The sequence below is a fragment of the Styela clava genome, chromosome 8 (genome assembly GCF_964204865.1).
Source record: "Styela clava chromosome 8, kaStyClav1.hap1.2, whole genome shotgun sequence".
Taxonomy (NCBI): Eukaryota; Metazoa; Chordata; class Ascidiacea; order Stolidobranchia; family Styelidae; genus Styela; species Styela clava.
In genome coordinates this window covers 15282839-15304821 of record NC_135257.1, presented here as the reverse complement: position 1 = coordinate 15304821, position 21983 = coordinate 15282839, and the positions used below count along the sequence as shown (strand labels likewise).

At 35.9% G+C, this 21983-nt stretch overlaps 1 protein-coding gene across 6 annotated transcripts in view; it reads right to left on the bottom strand.

Moving 5' to 3' along the window:
- The window catches only part of LOC120346291 (uncharacterized), a 43461-nt gene extending 22900 nt beyond the window's left edge, over positions 1–20561 (bottom strand). For 3 of the 6 annotated variants that reach the window (XM_078115118.1, XM_078115119.1, XM_078115120.1), the window contains exons 1-6: positions 19952–20561; positions 19699–19882; positions 3876–4005; positions 3309–3534; positions 720–830; positions 341–441 (exon numbers count right to left, since the gene is read on the bottom strand). In XM_078115118.1, the coding sequence (XP_077971244.1) occupies positions 341–441; positions 720–830; positions 3309–3534; positions 3876–4005; positions 19699–19882; positions 19952–20342 (1143 nt within the window). In that variant the 5' untranslated portion in view covers positions 20343–20561. The remainder of the gene's footprint in view (positions 1–340; positions 442–719; positions 831–3308; positions 3535–3875; positions 4006–19698; positions 19883–19951) is intronic. The other 3 variants (XM_078115121.1, XM_078115122.1, XM_078115117.1) reach the window with 2 other exon arrangements.
- Between the last annotated feature and the right edge of the window lie 1422 nt (positions 20562–21983).

The window sequence follows — 21983 nt, the reverse complement described above, 5'->3', positions numbered from 1 at the left end:
AAAAAAATTGTATTCTCACAGGAGATTTTGATGATATCTTTAATAACAAATATATTGTTTCATTTCTGCTTTCAGTATGCAAATAATTGCATTTTATAAGTAATTAAGGAATAAAACTACTCTGTTGATTCAAAAATTATTGCAAATTTACCTTATAAAAGAGATAATAAAGCATTTAATTATTACACCAGCAATAGTACACAGCCAAGCTAAGATTGATTTTCTATTCACCGCCGAAAACATAACAATAAATACGGTTTAAATATTATTTACAGGTGAATGATCAACTCAAAGTAAATAGCATGTTGAGATAAAACAGTTACAAATGATAGAACAATACCTTTTCTTTGTCGTCATATTCCACTTCGCCTTCCTGTGCCACTTCACGAAAGAAAACGTAAACTTTGTCTTTGTATTCAATGATTTTCAAGAAAGTTGGATCTGATAAGGTAAAACAAGTTTAGCATTGTTGATAATTGACAATTAATAGGCTGTTTATTTTGAAAACCTTGAGGCATAATGTAATAAACAATGAAGACTTCTGAGATGGGAGCAAATACTCAAAAACAGATGCATCAAAAATCCCGTGGAGATGAAATCCGATAGGACGGCTCAAAATTATGGCGGACCACGAACTCTTGTCAGGATACGGTACCACTTCATTTCGTAATCCAATTAATCAAAAAAAAAATCGAATTTTAATTCAAGTGAAAACTTACCATTTAGCCATAGGGAATTGCTTATAAGTGTAGGTGAGTCTTGTCTCATAATTTTCGGTTCCTGGCTGTTAAAATCATTGACGACCGCTAAGAATATCTGAGATCCATATTCTAAGAATAAAAGCGAGTTATATTGTTAAAATAATATACGGGCATGCTTACATGCTTACGCATGGTTAACAGACAATGACATACACAGAGTAACTCTAAAAACGTAAATAACACCATAGCAACAAGCTATTGTTGGTTACTGGTATTCAAATTGACGCCAACAGCAACATTTTTTACCCGAGGGAAATTTTAATCGGATGATCGCGGGTTGGCGGTCAGTACATTGAAAGCGTCGAGTAGAACGTGACCTGAGGTCGCTAATTAACAATTTCACCGCCTAGAGCCGAGAACGTAATTAAACTAGACTCAAAAGTTAAATTATTGTCTTTTTTGAATGCTTATTTATAATGATACATGCACAACAGGTACGAGTTCCACATGCATTACTATAAACAAAGCCTAGCTTACATATGAACAAAATTCAAAATCAAATTTTTATTTGACGCTTATTATTGTCTAATTTACCATTTATAATTATGGGTTAAAAAGACAAAACGATTTCCATTTTGGTATATTATTATAGGTATAATGTTCGAATGAAGACGACAAATTAGCGCCGCGGTCAAATTAAGCCTTTGTTCCGGGGTCTACCAAACGCCGCTTTGTAAAACGCCGAAAAACCAATTTTTTCGATTAGAAATTATTCTTAATGAGATTCAAAAACATTCTAAATTACCGAAAACGGGTCAAAACGAAGTTAATTTTAGAAGTAATAGCTCAGGTTTTATTAGGTAAGATTGGTATTGTAAAATATTTGAATTGGACAAATAAATTGCACAGTAACGCCTTTTTCCTATTCACCCTAAAATGTCGTCAATAAACAACAAACAAGCACTGGCGTGTTCGACAGGTGCGGAATTGGTTAACGGATACCCTAACACGTGTTTTGTTGTTCTCCGTTTGTTGATAAATTCCAAGTTCGGAAATATCGTTAAGTTTTGTGTATTATCGGTACTTGTGCTAGGAAGGATGTACGTTTCGGACGAAAGCGTCGATTCGCCACGTCTTCAAAAATTGAAAAAAAAAGAGCCGTGAAATTACTGCATTTTTCTATATAACTTTCAACTAAGGATTCTCTGTTTTTAGTTCACCGTTAACATGTAGTATATCAATATTGAATTTTAGACGAAATTAACGCTAAAATACGAGTAATTTTTCTTTTTTGTTAACAGCGAGCGTCCGACGAGGTAATCCGCTCAAATACTTTCCAGGAATTACAAGCTTAAAATTGCATCGGATGAGGGTCGTTGAATGTTTTACAAAACACAATACACGACTTACAAGAGTAATGACCTTGTGTTGTACGGCAATATAATTTACATTAATAACACCTCATTGAGCGCGAGGAATTAACTATAGGCGTTTTGTATATTGTGGCACGCAAATGTATCGTGTCAACAAAGTTAAATTTACAAGCGCTGGATTGAAGAGCGACTATTTTTATACTCCGGAAAATATCGGAAATGTACGCAAAATGGACGGCTGACTCAAATGGCGCCTATTTTTACATCCTCAATAAATTAATTTGTTTGTAAAAATTGGACGCAAAATGGACGGCGATGTGGTGATAAATTTCGGATTACCGGGTCAAATCAATTTCTGACTTCGACTTTTCGCTTTTAATACAGTCGATGACAATTTAAAACAAATTGGCAATTAACGATTTCCAATATATATTAATAGGGCAAGGTCGAATGATTATAAATTGGAAACAATACGTTTTTAATCAGTATAAGGCGATTTTAATAATTGTTTCAAATTAATTCGATTTGAGTATTGTGGCGCGATTTAAATAATTGCAAATTATGAATTATGGAATATTATGACGTCGGCGAATTATAATAATGTATCGAAATCGAGGTGGTAAACCGCGAATGAATTGTTCCATTCTATGAAGACGTGAGGTTTCTGCGTATAAAATTGATATTTATAGAATAAAATATATATACATTGTAAAAAATTAGATGAAATAGAAGTATATCGTTTTCTGTTTCGGTTAAACAGAAAACTTGATGATCTTCAAGACGCAGGTTGTGGGACATTAATTGGGTTGATAACGATTACCGACAAGACTAACCGTGTTAATTTCAAAGCTGAAATAATGTTTTTTTACATTTTTTAAAATTGTAATAAACGAATTAAACAATTAAACATCGTCACACATTGGCACAATGTCACTTGTAGTTAAAATACTTTTTTATACGTTTTACCTACTTTTCAATCAGGATAAGTCTTTTCGTGCACGCTTCCATTAAGATGTAAAGCGCTATTATATTTTGCAAGAATCGAAATTTTTCCCATTTCATCATTGCCTACTCAATTTGTCTTTACACTAAGCCATAAAATGCGTAGGCTTCAAAACTACAGTAAACGTTTTTGCATCAGACCGAGAAACTATCTTGTCACAGCAGGGAAGGGAACACTTTTCGGTCTGCAGTCAATGATAAGACGGAAATGTCCTCAAAACAATTTGCATACCTGTGTTGGTGTATAGTGACGCACTAGACGTTAGTGGATTGTACGGCACAAAGCATTGTCCTCTGCATTTGTCGTCCCTAACGTAATCTGAATCCTCGAATCCGTTATCATTGAATTGATCTCTTCTGTAAAACCTACAAGCGGGCGAATACGCGTTCGTTCCACAAACCATCAGTTCACCATTGTCCATCAGTTCAACGAAACGAATAAAATTTTCACAGAGTTCCTACGATAGAACAAGATAGAAAATCTTGTTATTGCATCAATATCGAGTAGACGATGCCAAGCCATGAATTTACGGTCCTTATAAACTATAGTAGCTTGCACAATGCCTTGTTCGAAGTGACAGGCATAAAAATATCTCCCGAGTTGTTTTCATTGATTCTGGTAATATTAGTTTAGGTTAGGATAAGTTGGCTTATGTTGGACTGGGATAGATTATTACCCCACTTTCTGACTTATCCCAACCAGAATCAGAATAAAAGTTGTGGGACAAAAAATGGATCGCACCACAGTAAGAAAAAAATAATAATTTGAAGCCAAGGTAATATTCGTGGTGGGACTTACCGGTGGTTGTCCAGGCAACATCTCACATTCTTTTCTAGTTTCTGAGAGTGTTCTCCATGTTAGTCTTTCCATGTACGCTATCTCGGGCCGATTGTGAAGTAACGTGCTGTCGAGCATGTATACATGATCCCTAAAAAATAAGAAACAAGGGTTAATAAATAAAAATGGAATAGAATTCTACTTAGAATTGCAATAACGACAATTTAAAACGTTCCACCACAATTAAAGCGTAATTAGGGCTCCCAATGCGAATGTCGATATTTAGTATCGTTTCCTCAGCACGGATGTTACATACAATTCTCCTTATACGTAATTTGGGATTTATATGGATGGATATAGATATCTTGCATGGTACAAAGATAAATACACTACGTATAGTTGTACCAGTGTTGGTAGATATTATTAAATAAAATTTAACTGAAAGTAGCAAAATGTTATTTGATTATTAAGAAGGTTACCGTAAATACCAATACATCAAATCTGTGATATCGAGCCATCAAACAAAATGAAACAAGGGGATGGGCTAGTCGACAACGACGGTGTGAATTGCTAACATAAATAACAAACCGCAGATGAGGGCGAGGCAGGAAAACAAATATAAAAAACTAGGTTATTAACACAAAAAATGGGAAACGGGACCAGACGATGTCGCCGACTCCTGTTGAAATATAAGGCAAGTAATCGGGATTACACACAGCTAAACACGATGTCCCATACTTGCCAATGCTAAAATAATAAGGTATCTATCGAAGGACGAATAAAAAAATGCGGAAATCAAAAATAAGGAGAAACGGCCTTTTCAAGAAGAGTTGCAAAATAGCATTCGATCTGTTTCACCAAATATCAAATAGTTGAATTTCATACAAATTATTATTGGTGGCTGCTAAAACAGGTATACAGTGTCGTGTAAGAAAAATTACCCTAAAATGATCAAATACCGATTGGTGTCTGTCGGTGATCGATGCTTGTAACCGTTAATTTAGTGTAAATCTTCAGCGTAGCCAGGTTGTATATATTACTCTAACAATGACAATCGGTGTGGTGGATCCTATAACGGAAGCATTTATGCCAATTGTTGCATCGCGACAAGCAACCCTATCATTTTCGCTTTAGAACCACAGGATTTCATTTTAATTCACGCTAACAAAGGGCGAGATTTTTTTCTGTAGTGCGCACAATATGTACATTAAGGTAGTATTATATGGGTTTCCGATTTTTGTCAGGAATTTACCTATACCACTAAGTCAAATATTTATGGTAAGCCTTTTATATGATGACAATTTCAATTGTTAGGGTCGGGCAGATGACACAAAATGCGTCACGTTCATCGTTGACACTGTCATTCTCTTCCCAGCGGAAGTTCAATCATCCGTGTCGAAAGGTCGGGCGGGAGAACAGAGGCGGAAAGTAGATAAATAAACATTAGACTACTCTTTTCATTTTTATAGAGGAAATTTATATAAAATTTCTATACTTCCTTATAACAAAAGTAGGGTGATGTCGCCTTTGTGTATTTTTAAACGGCGTTTGAATACGCCGTATAACAATAGAAAACTTCCTATCACAAACTATATATGAGATTTTACGGGTCACGGGAAAGCGTACAAACTTTGCTAAATCAAATGATGCATCAAAAGGTTGCAAAGATAGCAAGAAGTCACAAGGGCGGGAGATTGAAATAACATAATATAGTATTGAGGTCTTCTCTCGTAAGAATTCAACAAAACTTAGACGAGAATAGGCCATCAATACTATTTGAATGGCCTCCTGTGCCAGTACCTGTGCCACTTGATTAGTTACGTAATCCAAGTATTAGGTGAATGCAGCACATAGATACGGCATATTGATGTTTCTATGCCTAACTTATGCATTCACAACTGGATTGTAAGCCAATTTCAGAATTTACCATATTTGAAGAACTTATCCTTAAATTAACCGCGATATCTTATTGTGTGTGGGCGGATGGAAGTGATTATATCACGTCAGAAGACAATTTCATGGCACTTTCTATGTTATTACCGTACTTCCATTTTCATTGTCAAATTGCGGATTAGTGACAAAGCGATAAAATAAACTATGCCATTGTCCTCGATTGTTCGTGCGGAACTCCCAGCTGCGAACTGACCAAGAGAACGACAATAGTTTTGAGGTGCTGTGCAGGTCAAAAATATAAATTTACCATCTGATAAGGAAATATGGAATAAGCCCCATAGCGAAAAGTATATTCAAATGGCTACCGGGACCACATAACCACTCTTGTTGGACCTATACGGCGTCCGATAGCGAAGTATATGACGGACAGTATGCATAACTTCGACACATAATACGAAGATTAATACAAAGCCGATTTATATATGGCCATATTTATTCGCAAACACAAGACTATCCATTATACTCGGTAAGTAACGTTCAGGGGCGTCGGATGTTTTCAATAGGGCATTGTTCTCATTTCTCATTCTCTTTAAGAATAAAAAAAAGAAGAAAAACATGTGCTGAATCAATGCTAAATCAAAGGAATAAAATCTTAAAACAATGGCGATGTCTTGCCGCGGGCTAAAAATGCTGCAACTCAAAACACACCGATTGTTGACGACGTGTGTTGGTCGGACAGGTAAAGTATGGATTTCACATATCTCATAAATCTTCCATCGGCGAACAATAAACTGCAATTTGTATGGTATGGATAATAAAATTTATAGCGACAGTGGACTATTTGTCGTAAAAGTATCGTAACATATTAGAAACTTATGGAAACAAAATATACTTTGGTGGTGGAGATAGTATATCTAAATATAACTATATTCGACTGTTTTGGATTACTTTGATTACTATTAGCGAGTTCCCAAATTGAAGAGTTACAATATAAATGCCAACAATAAATTTTTATACTATTGATGGCGGATCCGTATGTATTTTAATGCTAGTATACTATCACAAGATGGAAGATAGTTTTTGTGAGAGATGCAAGAGTCTTGCAGCACACTAATACAAATATATTTATGTAACGTTTCTCTGAGTTCCTCAGATATACATGACGGTATCACGATAAATTCCAACTTTTCAAATGGGCTTACTGCTACCGAAATATAACGGCCCATAATACAATACTTTGCTGGACAATACTGTAATACTGACTCATAATGGATAGAGTGACGTTACGGGCACAGGACAATTCTTTGTCAAATTTCTCGTGATTTGATGTCGTGTTGATTGTGGCGAAATGCATTCAAGCTGTTAAATCTACCAAATTCGGGGCTAAATAGATTTGTGATCGATCGAGTAATGAGAAAGACTTTTAAAGTCGTTTATTCAACAGATGGCTTTCGTTGCTTCTTCTCTAACAAGATTTGAGCAATAATATTATGTTCCTAAATCCGGAATATGAGGTTATGTCTGGTAATGTCGAAAACAACTCTATTATATTTATATTTGGAAAGGAGATAACAAACTAAGATGACTGTACATCGTAATATGAGACGGTTTGAGCATGTTTTCGATTAAAGCAATTGTAATTTAAGTTAATTTTACGAAATAATTAATAGTATATAGCGAGAATGTCTACTGAGGGATTAACAGGAGCAAAATACCATAGAAAACAATGATTCCCTCAGATACAATACATTCGTATGCAAATCAATGTCACCCACATAACGAATCACTTATTATCATCTACCGTTTCGGGGCGATTGTAAAATGTCACAAAGTAAAGACAATAGAAGCAGATACATTGTTATATCTGTTGTCTGTTTAACAGAACAGCAGGGCGAGCCCAACCTATGCGCCGCGGTTCGTTAATGCACAACGGTGTCGTTTAAGAAGGCGACCGCGGATTGAGTTAAATTTAGCGTAGAACGTTGTGATGCTCTCGGCGGACAGACGATTGTGGTAGACCGCTGGCACAATGAAATCGCTCGACGATCGAAATGTAGGAGCACATGTGCCTTTGTAACGAAATATCGAAATTTTTGGTACAAAAATGCTTATTTCTTTAAATAATATGTAAGTGAAAACGATATCATACTATCGTGGTATTTAAAAATCAAATTACAATTTACCAAGCAGTATATGGCAAAAGATCGAAGCATGGTAAAATTGTAAACCATTCTGAGGTAATGTTTTGTGATTATTGACACTGCGTTGGCGTTTTCCTGATAGTCTTGACACCACCGACACGAATCTGGTGTATTGAATTCTCTCACTCTTCTCCTGCATTCATTTCCGCATAATGACGTGACGTATTTCCTGTATCTCAGGCCACAAAACGGTCATGCATATTTTCAATCTACGTTTTAGCAATACTGAATTTTTGAAACAATTATGCGATTTTCGAGAAGTATACACCGATATGAAACAGGTAATTTCTATAAGCATGTCCCATTCATGATAAACCTATTATTCGTGAATATGTTCTATGCTAAACGGACGCGGATTTTCACAACATATTATCTATAATGTGAAAACGAAACTCAGAAACGTTTAGTGGAGAACAAAGGCTGTGGTTGAATAGTGACAGATAATATACCAGAGTGGAACGGCTAGTTCAAAATGATCACAATCTTTTTCCACGAAATATCAATTATATTTGTTAGCCTTCTTTATATCGTCTAACTTCTCCCAAGAAAATATGATCAAACGAAAGCTAACAAATATACTTGCTATTTCATGGAAAGAGATTATCATTATGTATCACTTCAATTCTACCTCGTTCAAGCGTCCTTGTGTGGCATTGGCCACATACGGATCCGAAGTGGGAAGTAGCCAATAAGGAAAGGACCTAAAGTTCAATACACAATGTCCCGAAATGAAGGAACATTGCCATAACCCCAACGCGACAACACATTTTCTTATTTTTCTATGAAGCGATAAATTCCTTCTGTGAAAAGATTACTTGGCACTTCTAAAGTTACCCCAAAAGTGATCATTCGATCCAATCTAAGATAAAGCCAATATAATTCGATGATGATTTCCGACCACGATACCTAATTCACCTAAACTGATGGAGCCGACATAAAGCGTCATTGTCAATGTTTAGTCATCGTAAACTTATCGAAGCAAAGTTTACAATTCAAAGTTCGCGAGCATAATGATTAAATAGTTTGCGAGTTAAAAAACAAATAAACCTAAACAAGCAAAGATATTGCCCTTTTAACATATATCGGGTCGTTGTGGATTGGCATATGAGAATACAAGGCTAACCCTCCCGAAATAGGACGAACAAATCAATTTGGCTTGGCAGTATTCACTGTAAACTAAGCACAGATATAATATATATAATATATCAATATTTGATCTTGAGTTCGGCCCATAAGACGGTTATTGCCAATGTCATTGCTACTTTACAAAATGGAAACGCACCGCTATGGAGTTGGAAATAAAAATTCAACCTGTACCGTATCAGACATTACCTCCGTGCTATGCCGATCTTTATTTATCGTTATGAATGAAAATCAACTCTAATTTCTAATGATGGCCTCCCTGTCACTCTCTACTTAATTAGCTAGAAGGTTGCCAACGGAAGAGAGGCCACCCATTCATTTTAGATTACTTTTACAAATGGCGGGCGCGGGATCTTCGTAAACAACCGACAACCATAACCAAACTAAATTAACACCAAGAAGAAAAAAAAACTTGTTTTTCGTTCATAGCAAAACCCAAGTAAAACAACCTATTTCTAAACTGTGGAAAGTATTTCTGTATTGCATATTAATAGATTATATTTCAAGGTAACACGACTGAAGGTTCATCATTTATTTGCTGCAGTATTCATGGGTGGTCCACCAACACATCAATCCATAAAACATACCGCGGAATCACATATCTATTTCGGCCGAGTCGGTAGAGATGACGAGCTACCGAATAACGCATGTTTTCGGAGCATTGTGAAATCTTAACCGTACCGACTTTGAAGATTTTGTGCTCAGTTTGTTTGGGGGTTATTATAGACATCGAGCAAACTCGCACAGCTGGTGAAGGGATGCCAAACGATGTCGTTTATTGACAGATATGACTGGTGAAAAACGACTTGTTTTCCCACAGTGTGTCGTTATTTTCATTCACCGTGTCAAACAATCGACAATTCCCAAATTTGCGCTAAATAATTTATACGGTTCGTGTTGTCTTGTCTGATAAACGGATTGGCAATAATTTTACTTCATCGGTACAAAAGCGCGGGAAAAGAAGACCATACGACAATTTCTTTTTCAGTTTACATCAGCTTCAGTCAGAATCACCGTTTACGGTACGAGAATACAATGAATAAGAAACGCAAAACAATCGGTCAAAAATAGGATTTACTTTTACTGAATATCTGCCAGGGTTAGAATGACGTATAACCCCAAGACCTTGTTACAGTCGGCTTATGCTCTTTTAACGCGTTATGCCCGATTAGCAGTGATAAATGCTACATCCCAATGTAAACGCCGGGAACAATGGTCAAATTTATAACTGAAAATTACTAAAAAAGTGGGGTGATGAACCTCCTTCAGACATCAATACTGATGTACCCGATTCAATACAGAAAATATAAAAATAGAATCCACTTTCGTGGAACGTTTTAGCGAGTCATTGTGGCTAGAGTAAACCATCGAAAGAAATAAAACGGAAAAAATGCGGTCTATAACTGAACTCAGATGACAACAAAACATACAACCAAGTACAGAATACGTACCCTAATCAAGCTCAACACGGCTCTTATATTGGCCCAAAAATTTCTAAACAGTAGAAGGCATATCAGGCTTATCATGTCCTAGTGGTCCGGAGTTATATCTATCAATAAATCATGATAATCCTTCTGGAATTTGAGATCGAGTCTCGTTTGTACAGCCATGGATTCAATCAAAACTTTATCACGGGATTAAGATCACAAGTACGAGCCGCAATACCACACTTCAAAAACAAAGCATCGGTTGGTGTTTGTTGTATAAAGTAGAATTTTCTTTTGGTCCTCAAGTAGCCAAGTTTGATAATCTGCAGAGTCATTACTTGTTATCATTTTGTGGACAAGCAGGTGTTTTGTAATTTGTCAAAAATGGTGATTGACCACGGTTACATAGATGCAGTTTGTAAACACTAAAGTTTTTTCAGAATCACAATTTTTTTAAATAAAATTTTTACACATGAAATAATAATCGACTTATGAATATTTACCTATATTAAAATCGGGTTCATTCGTAGTTCGTTTTCTGGACTACTCCTCTACTATCACAATCTAACTTATTTGAACTTTTCGTATTGCTTTGGATTATAATCGTCGGAATGATTGGGTTTAAGAGCTTATGGGATAAGATATATGGAAGGTTGAAACCTCGATATCATTTATTTGGTAATCTCGACTACTGAAACGATTGAGCGACACCTAAGGTTAGTCAAGGTCGGTTTTCAAAAATTTAGTCACAAGGTGTTTTCGATGAAATTTCACAAATGTGAAAAACTTTTGAATATTACAACTTTTTCACAACCTTGGATGAGTGTGTTTTCTATCAGACAAAAAGTGATGCGAGAAAATAACCAGATTCCATTTTCTGAAAATTGTTCTTGAAATTAATACACATAGAAGATAATAAATTGATAATCCGAGATAAATATACCACACCCATACCTGGTTAAATATAATTTACAGATTATCAGAAGTCAAAAATAAGTTTTGAGTTCTGCTGTGGTATATCGAGAAGCACGTAACTAAGGTTATGTTACATAGATCCTACATTTTTGAATATTTCAGTCGAAAATATCTCTTTGGAGTCGCCGAAAGGGCAAACAAATGTTGGTCACGTCGGGGTACTGGATAAACTCATTTGGTTGAAACTTTGCATGTTTATTTTCGTGAGATATTGTGCAGGATCAAGGAAATCGTCAAATTTGAAGCCGATGGAGAAAATTACGACCCGATATTGAACTGTCATCAGAAATTATAACAAGGCATTATCGAGATTAAAATCGCAGTAATGATGCTTCTAGGTGTGTCGTAAGAGTTTTATTCCAAAAATATCATGACATGCGACCGCTTAATATAAACAATATAGAGTAGATAGTTATAGTATTAGGTCAGTTTCATTTTGTTATATTTTATACAGTTAGACTAAATATTGTTCGCCACCTCATCACACTGGCTGTATTTTGATGTTGTGATACTGGCCCTTGTATTTACGGATCAACCATTTAGCGACCTGATTAAACGAATTACTTCAGTTTTTATATATTTTACAGACGATATTTCCGGTCAGAGACCCAGGTCTATTCGATGACAGAATGCACCACATATAGGAGTGGAGTACACGCGAGGGCCGACACGAAAGCGTACTTATAATTTAACATCGGCTGCTTTCACTTTGATGAAAAACGGAAGACGTCCCTGAGTCTTTATACTGTGGCACTCAAGGATAATATCAAAAGGCGGTAAATTACGGAAAAGTGTCTTCGAAACAGGGTGCGTTCGTACAGCAGGCGAATTCAAAACGGGCGCGTCCGGTTCCATATCTTTGTAGTTCCAAGAGAAGATGGCATGTGTGTACACAAATGAGCTTTTCTAGTGGTTATTTCAAGGGCGGGGATTTAATAAAAATTGGAAGATTACTTCCTAATCTGGAATCATGTGATTCCATCCATAACATGCTCAAGAATGGAGTGTTTCTGGCGGAAGACAAAAACGTCACAGTCTCGGAAATTTCACTGAGATTCAAAACTCGGGACACGCTGGCTACCATGTAAATTACCAAATATAATTTACATATACCCGTTATAATATAGTAAATCATGATAGAGTAGGGTACAGCCTTGTCCTGGGTTCACCTGGACTTATAGGGGTTATTTTTGCTCATCTTATCAATAAAAACAGAGGTTACGGAGTAAGCTAATTAGGAATGGCATGGTCCAGTACCACGTAAGAAACAAAGAAAATTGGGCGTCGTCGACGATTTACACGCAATTAGTGTGGGGTTCTTTTTTAAATACGGAGTAATCCTCAAAGACCCATACCGACCACCATAGGCTTTGTCTATACGTGCTCGATTGCTTTAAGAATGGCGGCTCATGAAAGAAAGCCTATTATGGGTAAAACAAAGTGATTTCACCAGAATCTATTTTTCAACAAGGCGCAAACATGCGAACGAAAGTTGCCAGTTGAGAAACCCCGATCTGTAATCGAGAAACATCATCGGTTGCTATGGAATATGTACTAGTACTATTGATTGTTAAACTGTTTACGTGATAAATGCCTGTAGCTTCATCGTCAGCTCGTACTAAACATCCCACAATATTTGTACATAGTGTGATAACATCGATAACTGGTAGTGATTTTACATTGTGGTAAATGAATGAGTTTAATAAATTTGTAAGGTAACACTTTTATGTTATACAATATAGTAACATAGCAACGAGGTTAAATATTAAATAACAATATCATATACAAATTTTAGTACAATACAAGTACAGAGTATGTGACTTGAACAGCCAAAGTGTCGTTTTTTATTGTTTTATGCAATCACATGGATGCATTACCATACATAGATTTTAGTTAACAGGAAATTGTTTCCGGAACTAAAGCGGCATTTAGGACAACTTTCCCTTTTTCTTATGAATAAAACGCTGTTCGTTGCAAATGGGTCTTACATCGTGCCGACGTGCAAAACATTATATCTTAATAGGTAATTACGACTTGCTCAACTTCAAATTAAAGCTATGGGCGACGGATGCAAAGTCGTTTAAATTATAGTTCAAGGCGTTAATTTTCACGCGAACCTGATATCTTTATCAGCGATCATCTAGTAGTAAAACATAATGACAAAGCTACTAACCGCGTTTAATGTCGGGTGGTATCTACATTTGATTGCCTTTAACAACAGCAGCTGAATAATATGGTTGTAATGCTCTTGTCACCTTAATGTGACAAGATGTAATCAAAAACATCTGACAAAGTATACAGCTTGTTTCTATTTTCTACAATCCAAGTATAGGAAATTGAAATTAGGAATAGCCTTTCATGGTTTGGTCATAAAATAACATCATTGTGGATTCACAAACCGTCATCCACTTTGATCAGACGAATAGCACGAATCCAAATGAACAAAATGCAACGATTACATAATGAAAAGTTGAATAATAAAACAAATTCTCAAATCCGATAATGCGTTTTTTGTGGACTTTTTCGATCCATTGTAAATATTTTATTCCACCAACGGAAATGCCCGATCGAACCATCAAGAAATACGTCACCCTAAGGCATTTCATCATCATATAAGGTATAGAACCGAAAATACAAATACACTGAAGACTAAATACTGAATAATTAATAAGTTTTGTCTGGTACCTGTACTGGCATAAAACTTGCATTTCTTTACCGTCGTCATCGCAGGTAATTTTATTCATGTGTCATAATGAATTGATGAGCGCGGGGAGACTGTTTGTCAAGGGTCGCACACGTGAACCATAAATATAGGAACAGTTGGACGTTTTTTTTTTATAAATGATGGAATCAGCATATGTTTCATTTCAGACGTGTCATCGATTTATGTTCGGTATACTCCAATGGGTCAATTTTACGACTTGATGAAGTTTTAAATCTTAAACAAGAATAAAATTTCAAATTTTCACTCATGCGCTACATATTTTCCTGTTTCATACAAAAATTTGGTTTGACTTTTAAAAAATATGCGAAGAACTTAAAATACGGAAAATAGTTTTCAGGCAACCCATTACAAACTTCGCCTACTTAAAAATATTATAAAAGTTCGTTTACCATAAACAAACGGCTTAAAAACACACTTCCTCGAGCGACCGTGTAAAATTCCGCTAATCTTACCCTATATGGAATTTTGATTGGATTTCAAGTCGCTCACGCTGCGGGCTTCAAGTTGAAACAAAGCGGTTCGCGATAGTATCGTGAGAAGAATAGTATTCAGTCTCTTGAAATAGTTCACCTCATAACAAGGCTTGCTCAATTTTGTAATAGAGCTCATTATATTAATTAGTGTTACCGATTCAATCTACTTAATTTAAGTGGATTATAGTAATATATATAGAGAAATTATCATAAGATTATTTACTACAATTTGTAATTAATAATCCTCCTGTAATAATATTCGAATATGATGGATCATATTTGGTGGTCAATTATACTATTTCGATTTTTACAATTGGAATACTTGCAATATCTTTTTGTATTTTCGAATTACGAATTGTACGATTTTTTTTAATTCTGAAGTAGATCATACTCAACGACACCATTTACATGCTGCAGGCAATGATTTTCTTCTCTTTCGTCGCCTTAGCGAGAACAATCGACGGTCGGATTTGTTTACGCCACATCGCCGCCGGATACATTTTCCAGCATAACATGTATACATTCCTTACAAGATTACGGTCGCATCCGGAAGCAGTTAAGTAAATGCGACAAGTTATCAAGTGTAGGCTACTTTTCGAGAATTAACGGAATGCTCAGGTGCAAAACTTGTGCGAAAAACATGTGAAAAGTTGAAATATTTCAATCATACCTATCTATAACAATGTCAACCATTAGCAGACAATGTTCGTCATTGCGGTATGATCAGTTCACGTTTCATACTTGTCTAGTTTGAATGGACGAAATAAATTTATAATTTTCTATAAATAAAGTTAGCGACAAATCGCTAGCACGCAATCAAAGTTAAATCATCATTAAAAATTCTTGGCAACTGAATCACTCGCCGCGCCGGCTCTATATGTGAATATATCAACAGCGCCAAACAAGATCCAGATATTGCAGAAAAGATATTGTAAAAGTCCCAATGAAAACAAAACTGCGGGGACAAAGGGTACACGATCCGTTAATGCCGGTAATAAGAGGGACACACGCGACGAGAATGCGAATAGGTAAATAGAGATAGGGGTAATCCGAAACTGCAAAATCGTCTCGAATACCCCAATTGTGAAAAGGGGGGTCAACAAGTAACCCGGTCGAGAAGAGGTCCCGGAAACGATAGTGTACAATAATAACAATTTCCATTTACTGCAAAGCATGGAGTCAAATACCTGGCATCCCATAATGCCTGACAAGAAACAGAACGTATTTTGTTACATCCAACCCGAGTGTTAAAAATGGGTCGACGTAAATAGAATTGGATCCAATTTTAGTTGTGTTGATTGTGGTGATTTCAGTATTTGTGGAATACGACCACGTGCATTACACGAAGCAGCCCATTGGGGCCTTTGTATTCACTATCGAATAGACTGGGTAAAAGAGCCGATTAAATTTGTGATCATGGAAATATCAACACTTTCATGTAAGGAATACGACGATAATATTGAATTTCAATCCAAAAATGGTTGAGACAATTTTTCAAAATATGAATGAAGTGAAAAGTGAAATGAAATTACAATATATATATATATATATAACGAACAATATACAAAATATGACGACATCTATAAAGTTTCTGTTTCATGTGTCATAACTTCTATTCATCATTTTTCACGATATAACGAGTAAAAATCATATCATTTTTAATATACTGAGCGACGCCAAAAGATCATGATATTCCGCTCTCTTGTCAGTATCGAAATATTCTCAAATGAAGTCATGCGTCATCAGTGTCAAACCACATTAGGAAGAAGTGAGACGCATTAGGATCATCAGCCGCGGCAAGCCATAACTCGTTGTTGGATTACGTGTGTAAAGACAGCGACAAGGAAACATTATCAAATTATGCCAACATGGGTGGCTTCCCGTGGTGACTGATGAACATGACAAATCGAAACAAGGAAAGTTATGATTGGCGGTGCCCTCGGTCAAATTGTATCTAAACTATAATACAAATAGAATAATATCATCCATATTCCAAAGTTTTTTTCTGCAGTTTTGATATCTTAAAAATACTCAAAACTGGGGTTGCTAATGTCAAATGTTATGATCAAGTATAGTCATATTCTATACAGGTCAGCAATTGTGATTGAAAATGGAGCGCTTTAATGCCGATTTCATGGTCCGGCGATCCCAATAATATCATCGGTGACTCAAGTGTGTACTCCATGACATCACAACTATAAGAGAGTGGCTCACTTCAGATTAAAATCCGCTATAAAATAATACAATCGAGAAAAGCATTTATAGATTCAAAAATCGCTGCAGATGTGGGTCAATAACCCGAATTACGTCACAAATAATACGGTATTACGTTGTCTTGATCTGATGAAGAAAACAATATGATCTTGGCGTTTTTAGGAAATTGAAAATAAGACAAAGCATTACATCATTGCTTTCACCGAATGAAGCACGCTGGTAATTGTAACAAATAAATAAGCACCAAGAATTTAGTCACAATTAAATCAGTTTAAAGTAATAATTTAACTATTGAGCCATGTTTGCAAACTTAGAACAACTGACAATATTATAAGAAGCGGTTAAGGCATACTTGGTTCTAGTGAAGTATGACGAATAATTACATAGTTGAGGCATGTTATACTGAAATAATACATTTACTAAATAAGCGTGGGCAAAATAACAAAACTTTTGTTTTGGACGTTGAACTGTCAAATTTCTTGAAGAATGACAGAATTTTGGTTGAGAAAACGCTACTGAAATTACTTGGGAATTAAATTTTAATGAAATGTAGAGTATAGACTACATACTACTTTGTCTCATTATTGAATTACACTTATAAAAATCGGGCAATAAACGAAGTATCACAATATTCATTCGCCAAACACACTTATGGGAAATGCGTGTGACATGAATTTTAGTAATATCGAAAAAGCTGAATCTCGGTTGACAGGTGCCACTACTTGAGAACCAAAACAAGTCAATGACGTAATTAGATTTGCGTGTCAAGAAAAAGCAGTGATTCAGACTGCCGTCATGCGAAAGGCCAGCGAAAAGTAGTTGGGAAATGTCGGTTATCGTGCCAAGATAGTTAAAACTACTCGAACAATTTTGTTACGGCATCAACAAACTCCCACGTCATCGCAATCAAAATTTTATAATAAAGCTTCCGGTAATAAATACGTTATCTAAAATCAGTATTCAAGTCTGTGTGCAAAATACCGGTGTTCTATTTTATTGCCACTTAAAAATGTATCTCGCAATAAAATATCAGCGATAACGCGAATATACAAGCGATATCAAAAATAGGCAAGGAGTGTCGAGTACATATTGATAGAAGCTAAGTTTTGTGGACAGCATGGTATATTTGTTGTGGCAACAACTACTAAAATACTACAGAAAGTTTTGCGATCATCTGCCAGCGACCCATCCCTGTTCATGTCGACATTAATGGACTCCACTTAATCCGGGCATGTTCTTCAGCGTTTGTCTACTCTATGCCTTCATTTCTCCATTTAAGCTATCAGTATTATGCTTTTATCAAAGCAAATAGAGGTTGGCCGTGGTCATTACCCTTCTTTAACGTCCAATAACAAGATTACAAAACAAATGTAACTTATTTACAGATGCGATATGCGTATGACTAATAGTAGAAAATTGAACATAGCTATCATAAAATCGAAAACGATCATTCCAACGATTGAAAGTAAGACAGATGGTGCGTGTTACCGCAATCTGAGAGGTATATTATGTACATTTTGGAAAGAGTTCAAAGCCACCACCGTGATAGGAAATTTTCCATCTACTTTAATTTCCATTAAATGATACCATAATGACGTATATGAAATATTGATAATAACCAAAATTATTAATTCGGTTCACACGAATCAAACATCTTCTCATGGAAAGCTACTGTGACGCCACACACCGAATTCCTGGCGCGTTTATGCAAACAAGTAGAAGTGAAATGCACATAACAAATGAAAAAATGTTTCACGTGTTTGTGGCATATTTTGTCAACATGACATGTTGTGATGGATTAATATTCGCAAGACAAAAACAAAACCATAAAAACAAGAGATCAACTGAATGTAAATATCTAAATACTCTGGTAAATACTCAACATCATGTAACATGGGGCAACAATAAAAGAAACAATATTCGATAAATATCAGACAGTTACTAACAAAAAAATAACAGCCGACGAAACTTGTCAAAAGCAAAACGTAATTCTAAAGGTATGTTTTGAGTGTGTTCTCAAAGTCCAAACGACTATGAAACTATTTAAAACTAAAGACACTTAAAATTTTGATTCCATCATGAAAGTTCGTGGGAAAATCTGAATACGGAAAGGTTAAAGACCAGCACAAGCGGTGCTCCAGATTTGCGGACGTCTAGATCGGAATTAATGTCTGAATCTACATTGTGAAAAGTGAAATCTCGAAATATACCACTTTAGGACAATATTAGAAAGTAGTTGCTCTATATATATATACGTATTTCAAAAGCCCGACTTCAAGTACCGTTCCACGGTTGAATAATCAAAAATTGGCCTCAGTTTTTATACTGCGATTGAACCGTGAATTGATATTCAAAGTGAAAGCAAGGACCGCGTCCAATTTTTACTACATACCACTCTAATATAACATTATTACCGACATGATTGTGGTCTTTGCATAAGAGATGAGACCATTATGAATGACTTCCGTGATCATTATAGATTCCCTACAAGTGGCGGGTCGGACGCAAAAAGATATTAAAGAATCGAATATATCAATTTGGGCATCATTGACTTTTCAAAACAAGTTGACCAACTCCTTGAATTCCGTTAGACAGCATACCACGTACAAAATCAACTGGGTTTGATCTCGACACAGACTGATATATCGAACTTCAAAGTGCGCCTTTGTATAAAAATCTCAATACTCTAAAAAGGATTCAAAGCGGAAACCAAGATTCTGTATTATGTACTAGTATTATACAAATGTGAAAATCCCACAACAAATTACCATATCACCAAGTATATTCACTTACTTTCCTGCTACGAGAAGGACGTCTCTCGTATGGTTGCCCCACTTCTCGATTACTTTCAGAGTCTGGAAAGCTAAACTATCATCAGAGTCGGCGAGATTGGCTGCAATAGCTGATCTTGACATAATCATCTCTTCGGTGTCATCTTTACTTTTCATGAAGTATCGGAAATCCTCACGTTTTGTTGCTAAAAGTAAAGTTACGTTAAAGCAAGAAGGTTGGTGAAACTTGTGCAATAGGGTTTTGAAATACTCACCATCAGTCAACTTTAGCGGTCTTCTATCTGTTGATGAAGCTGAACTCAACGAACATAAAGCCAATAAAATAAAAACCGTAATTTGCGATACACGATGTACATTGAGACACGACTTCAAATTCCAATGACATTTTGATGATTCTGATTTATGGGATGTTCTAAAAAAATGCGAGTTCGATTGTCTTCCAATATATGTGCGTTTGTGATCCCCTGTATGAGGGCATGTTGTAAATCCCATTTTGCTCTTTCGGTTTGTGAATGTAGGGGAATATGAAGGAATTTTTGTCGTGCATTTGTCGCAAATTCTAAGTGAAGGGATCCTTTCGACCTTCGGAGCGACTGTTAGCCGGCTCTGCCCCCAGTTGCACGCCGATATATCCTCGGCATTCATTACTCTCAAGGATTGATGGTAAAATTAAATTCTATCAATATATCCAAGAGATTGTCCGTGTTGAAGATAAAATGGATATGTATACTGGATTCTATGCAGTTATTTTCCACGAATATACCCCACGTCGTAACTTCACAGTAATAGATAAATCGCTAACCAAAGTTTAATTTATTTTCCAACTCAAAGCAACACTAAAAAATAGAATCAGCATGTTGATGCAAGAACATATAAAACACATTGCTGCCACAGTCGTCGTTCACCCAAAAAGGTTCCGATGCAAGTGCGTTACTCACTGACAAACCGCTGGTGAAATAGTAATGAAACTATCACGTAGTAAGAAAAAATTGTAAAAAAAAATCGATTGCGTCAAAAATGATCTCATTTCATTTCACAAGATTTTTTCTATTTGCAAAAAATAAAATATATGACTCATGTAGTTCACATTTTAAAATAAATATGCCATTATCAACAGACACTTCACCTCCAACTGACCGACCTTTGCGACTTTACAATGCGATTATTTCTCGAGTCGTCAAACAATCTTATAAACGCATCTTACTCACTACTGAGCGACCTGGTGATGCACTGTTGGGTTGAATTTTATATTATAAACTAAACCATATTTCTGCATAATAACAGTAGATCGTACAGCAGATTTTATTGCATTTATAAAAGTATCTGTTCTCAGTTAACCGAATCAGAAATGGAGCGGCTCAGTTTACATTTTATAAATCTAGTTTAAGTAAAGTGCGCGAATGGTGGACAGTGCAGCTGTTTCAATACACATCCAGTGCCCCAGGCAGTTAATAGCACTCGTTGACCTGCGCTATAAGCTTTGTTTCGCCCCATTGAACTCCCAACGTCAATTCATTACAAGATGACAACAACCTGAATAATGCATTTCGATCAATGTGCAATCGAAATATGTTGAATAGTGGAAACAGAAAATGATTTATTGCCGACTTGGTCGGTCTCCGGTCGTTCCACTGAATACAGCCGCCGGCGACAAATTCCTTACGACTTGCTCATATTGTCACACAAAGTAGATTACAATAGTTTTGGGCTCATTTACATAAGTCAAGGATTTTATTAGAGAGTTGGGGTAACTTAACACTGACGATAAATGATCTTGATCTTTGATCGAGTGAACTTAACGCAATTACGTCATAGGCGTTAGACAGTAAGAGGAAATTTCAGAAAATAATATAACATATGATTTTCTATAGTAATTAGTAGTGTAATTGTGCTTTTCTCCTATCCTGCGCAAAAAATTTTACTTGTTTAAATTGCTAATATTCTTGCGTTAATAATAAGTTCTAATACTGTATTATGGAAAATTGTTACTGGCTGCCAGTAAGACGCTATTGCGTCTGTCAATTAATGTTAATACAGCAATACAAAAAATACTTTTGAACAGCACTCGAGGGATTTCATAGAGTACGAGTAATCTGATCACATCGTCTATTCTATAACATATAATATTTCGCATTCAAACATTGTCTAATCTGCTGAACCACGTGCACTTAGTTATTGAATCTTTGACCGAGGTCTTGCCTAGATATGAAAACGGAAATACGCCGCAGATACTTTCATGCTCGGGCCCACGAATTATTTCCGTGATTCATCAATACATGCCTATGG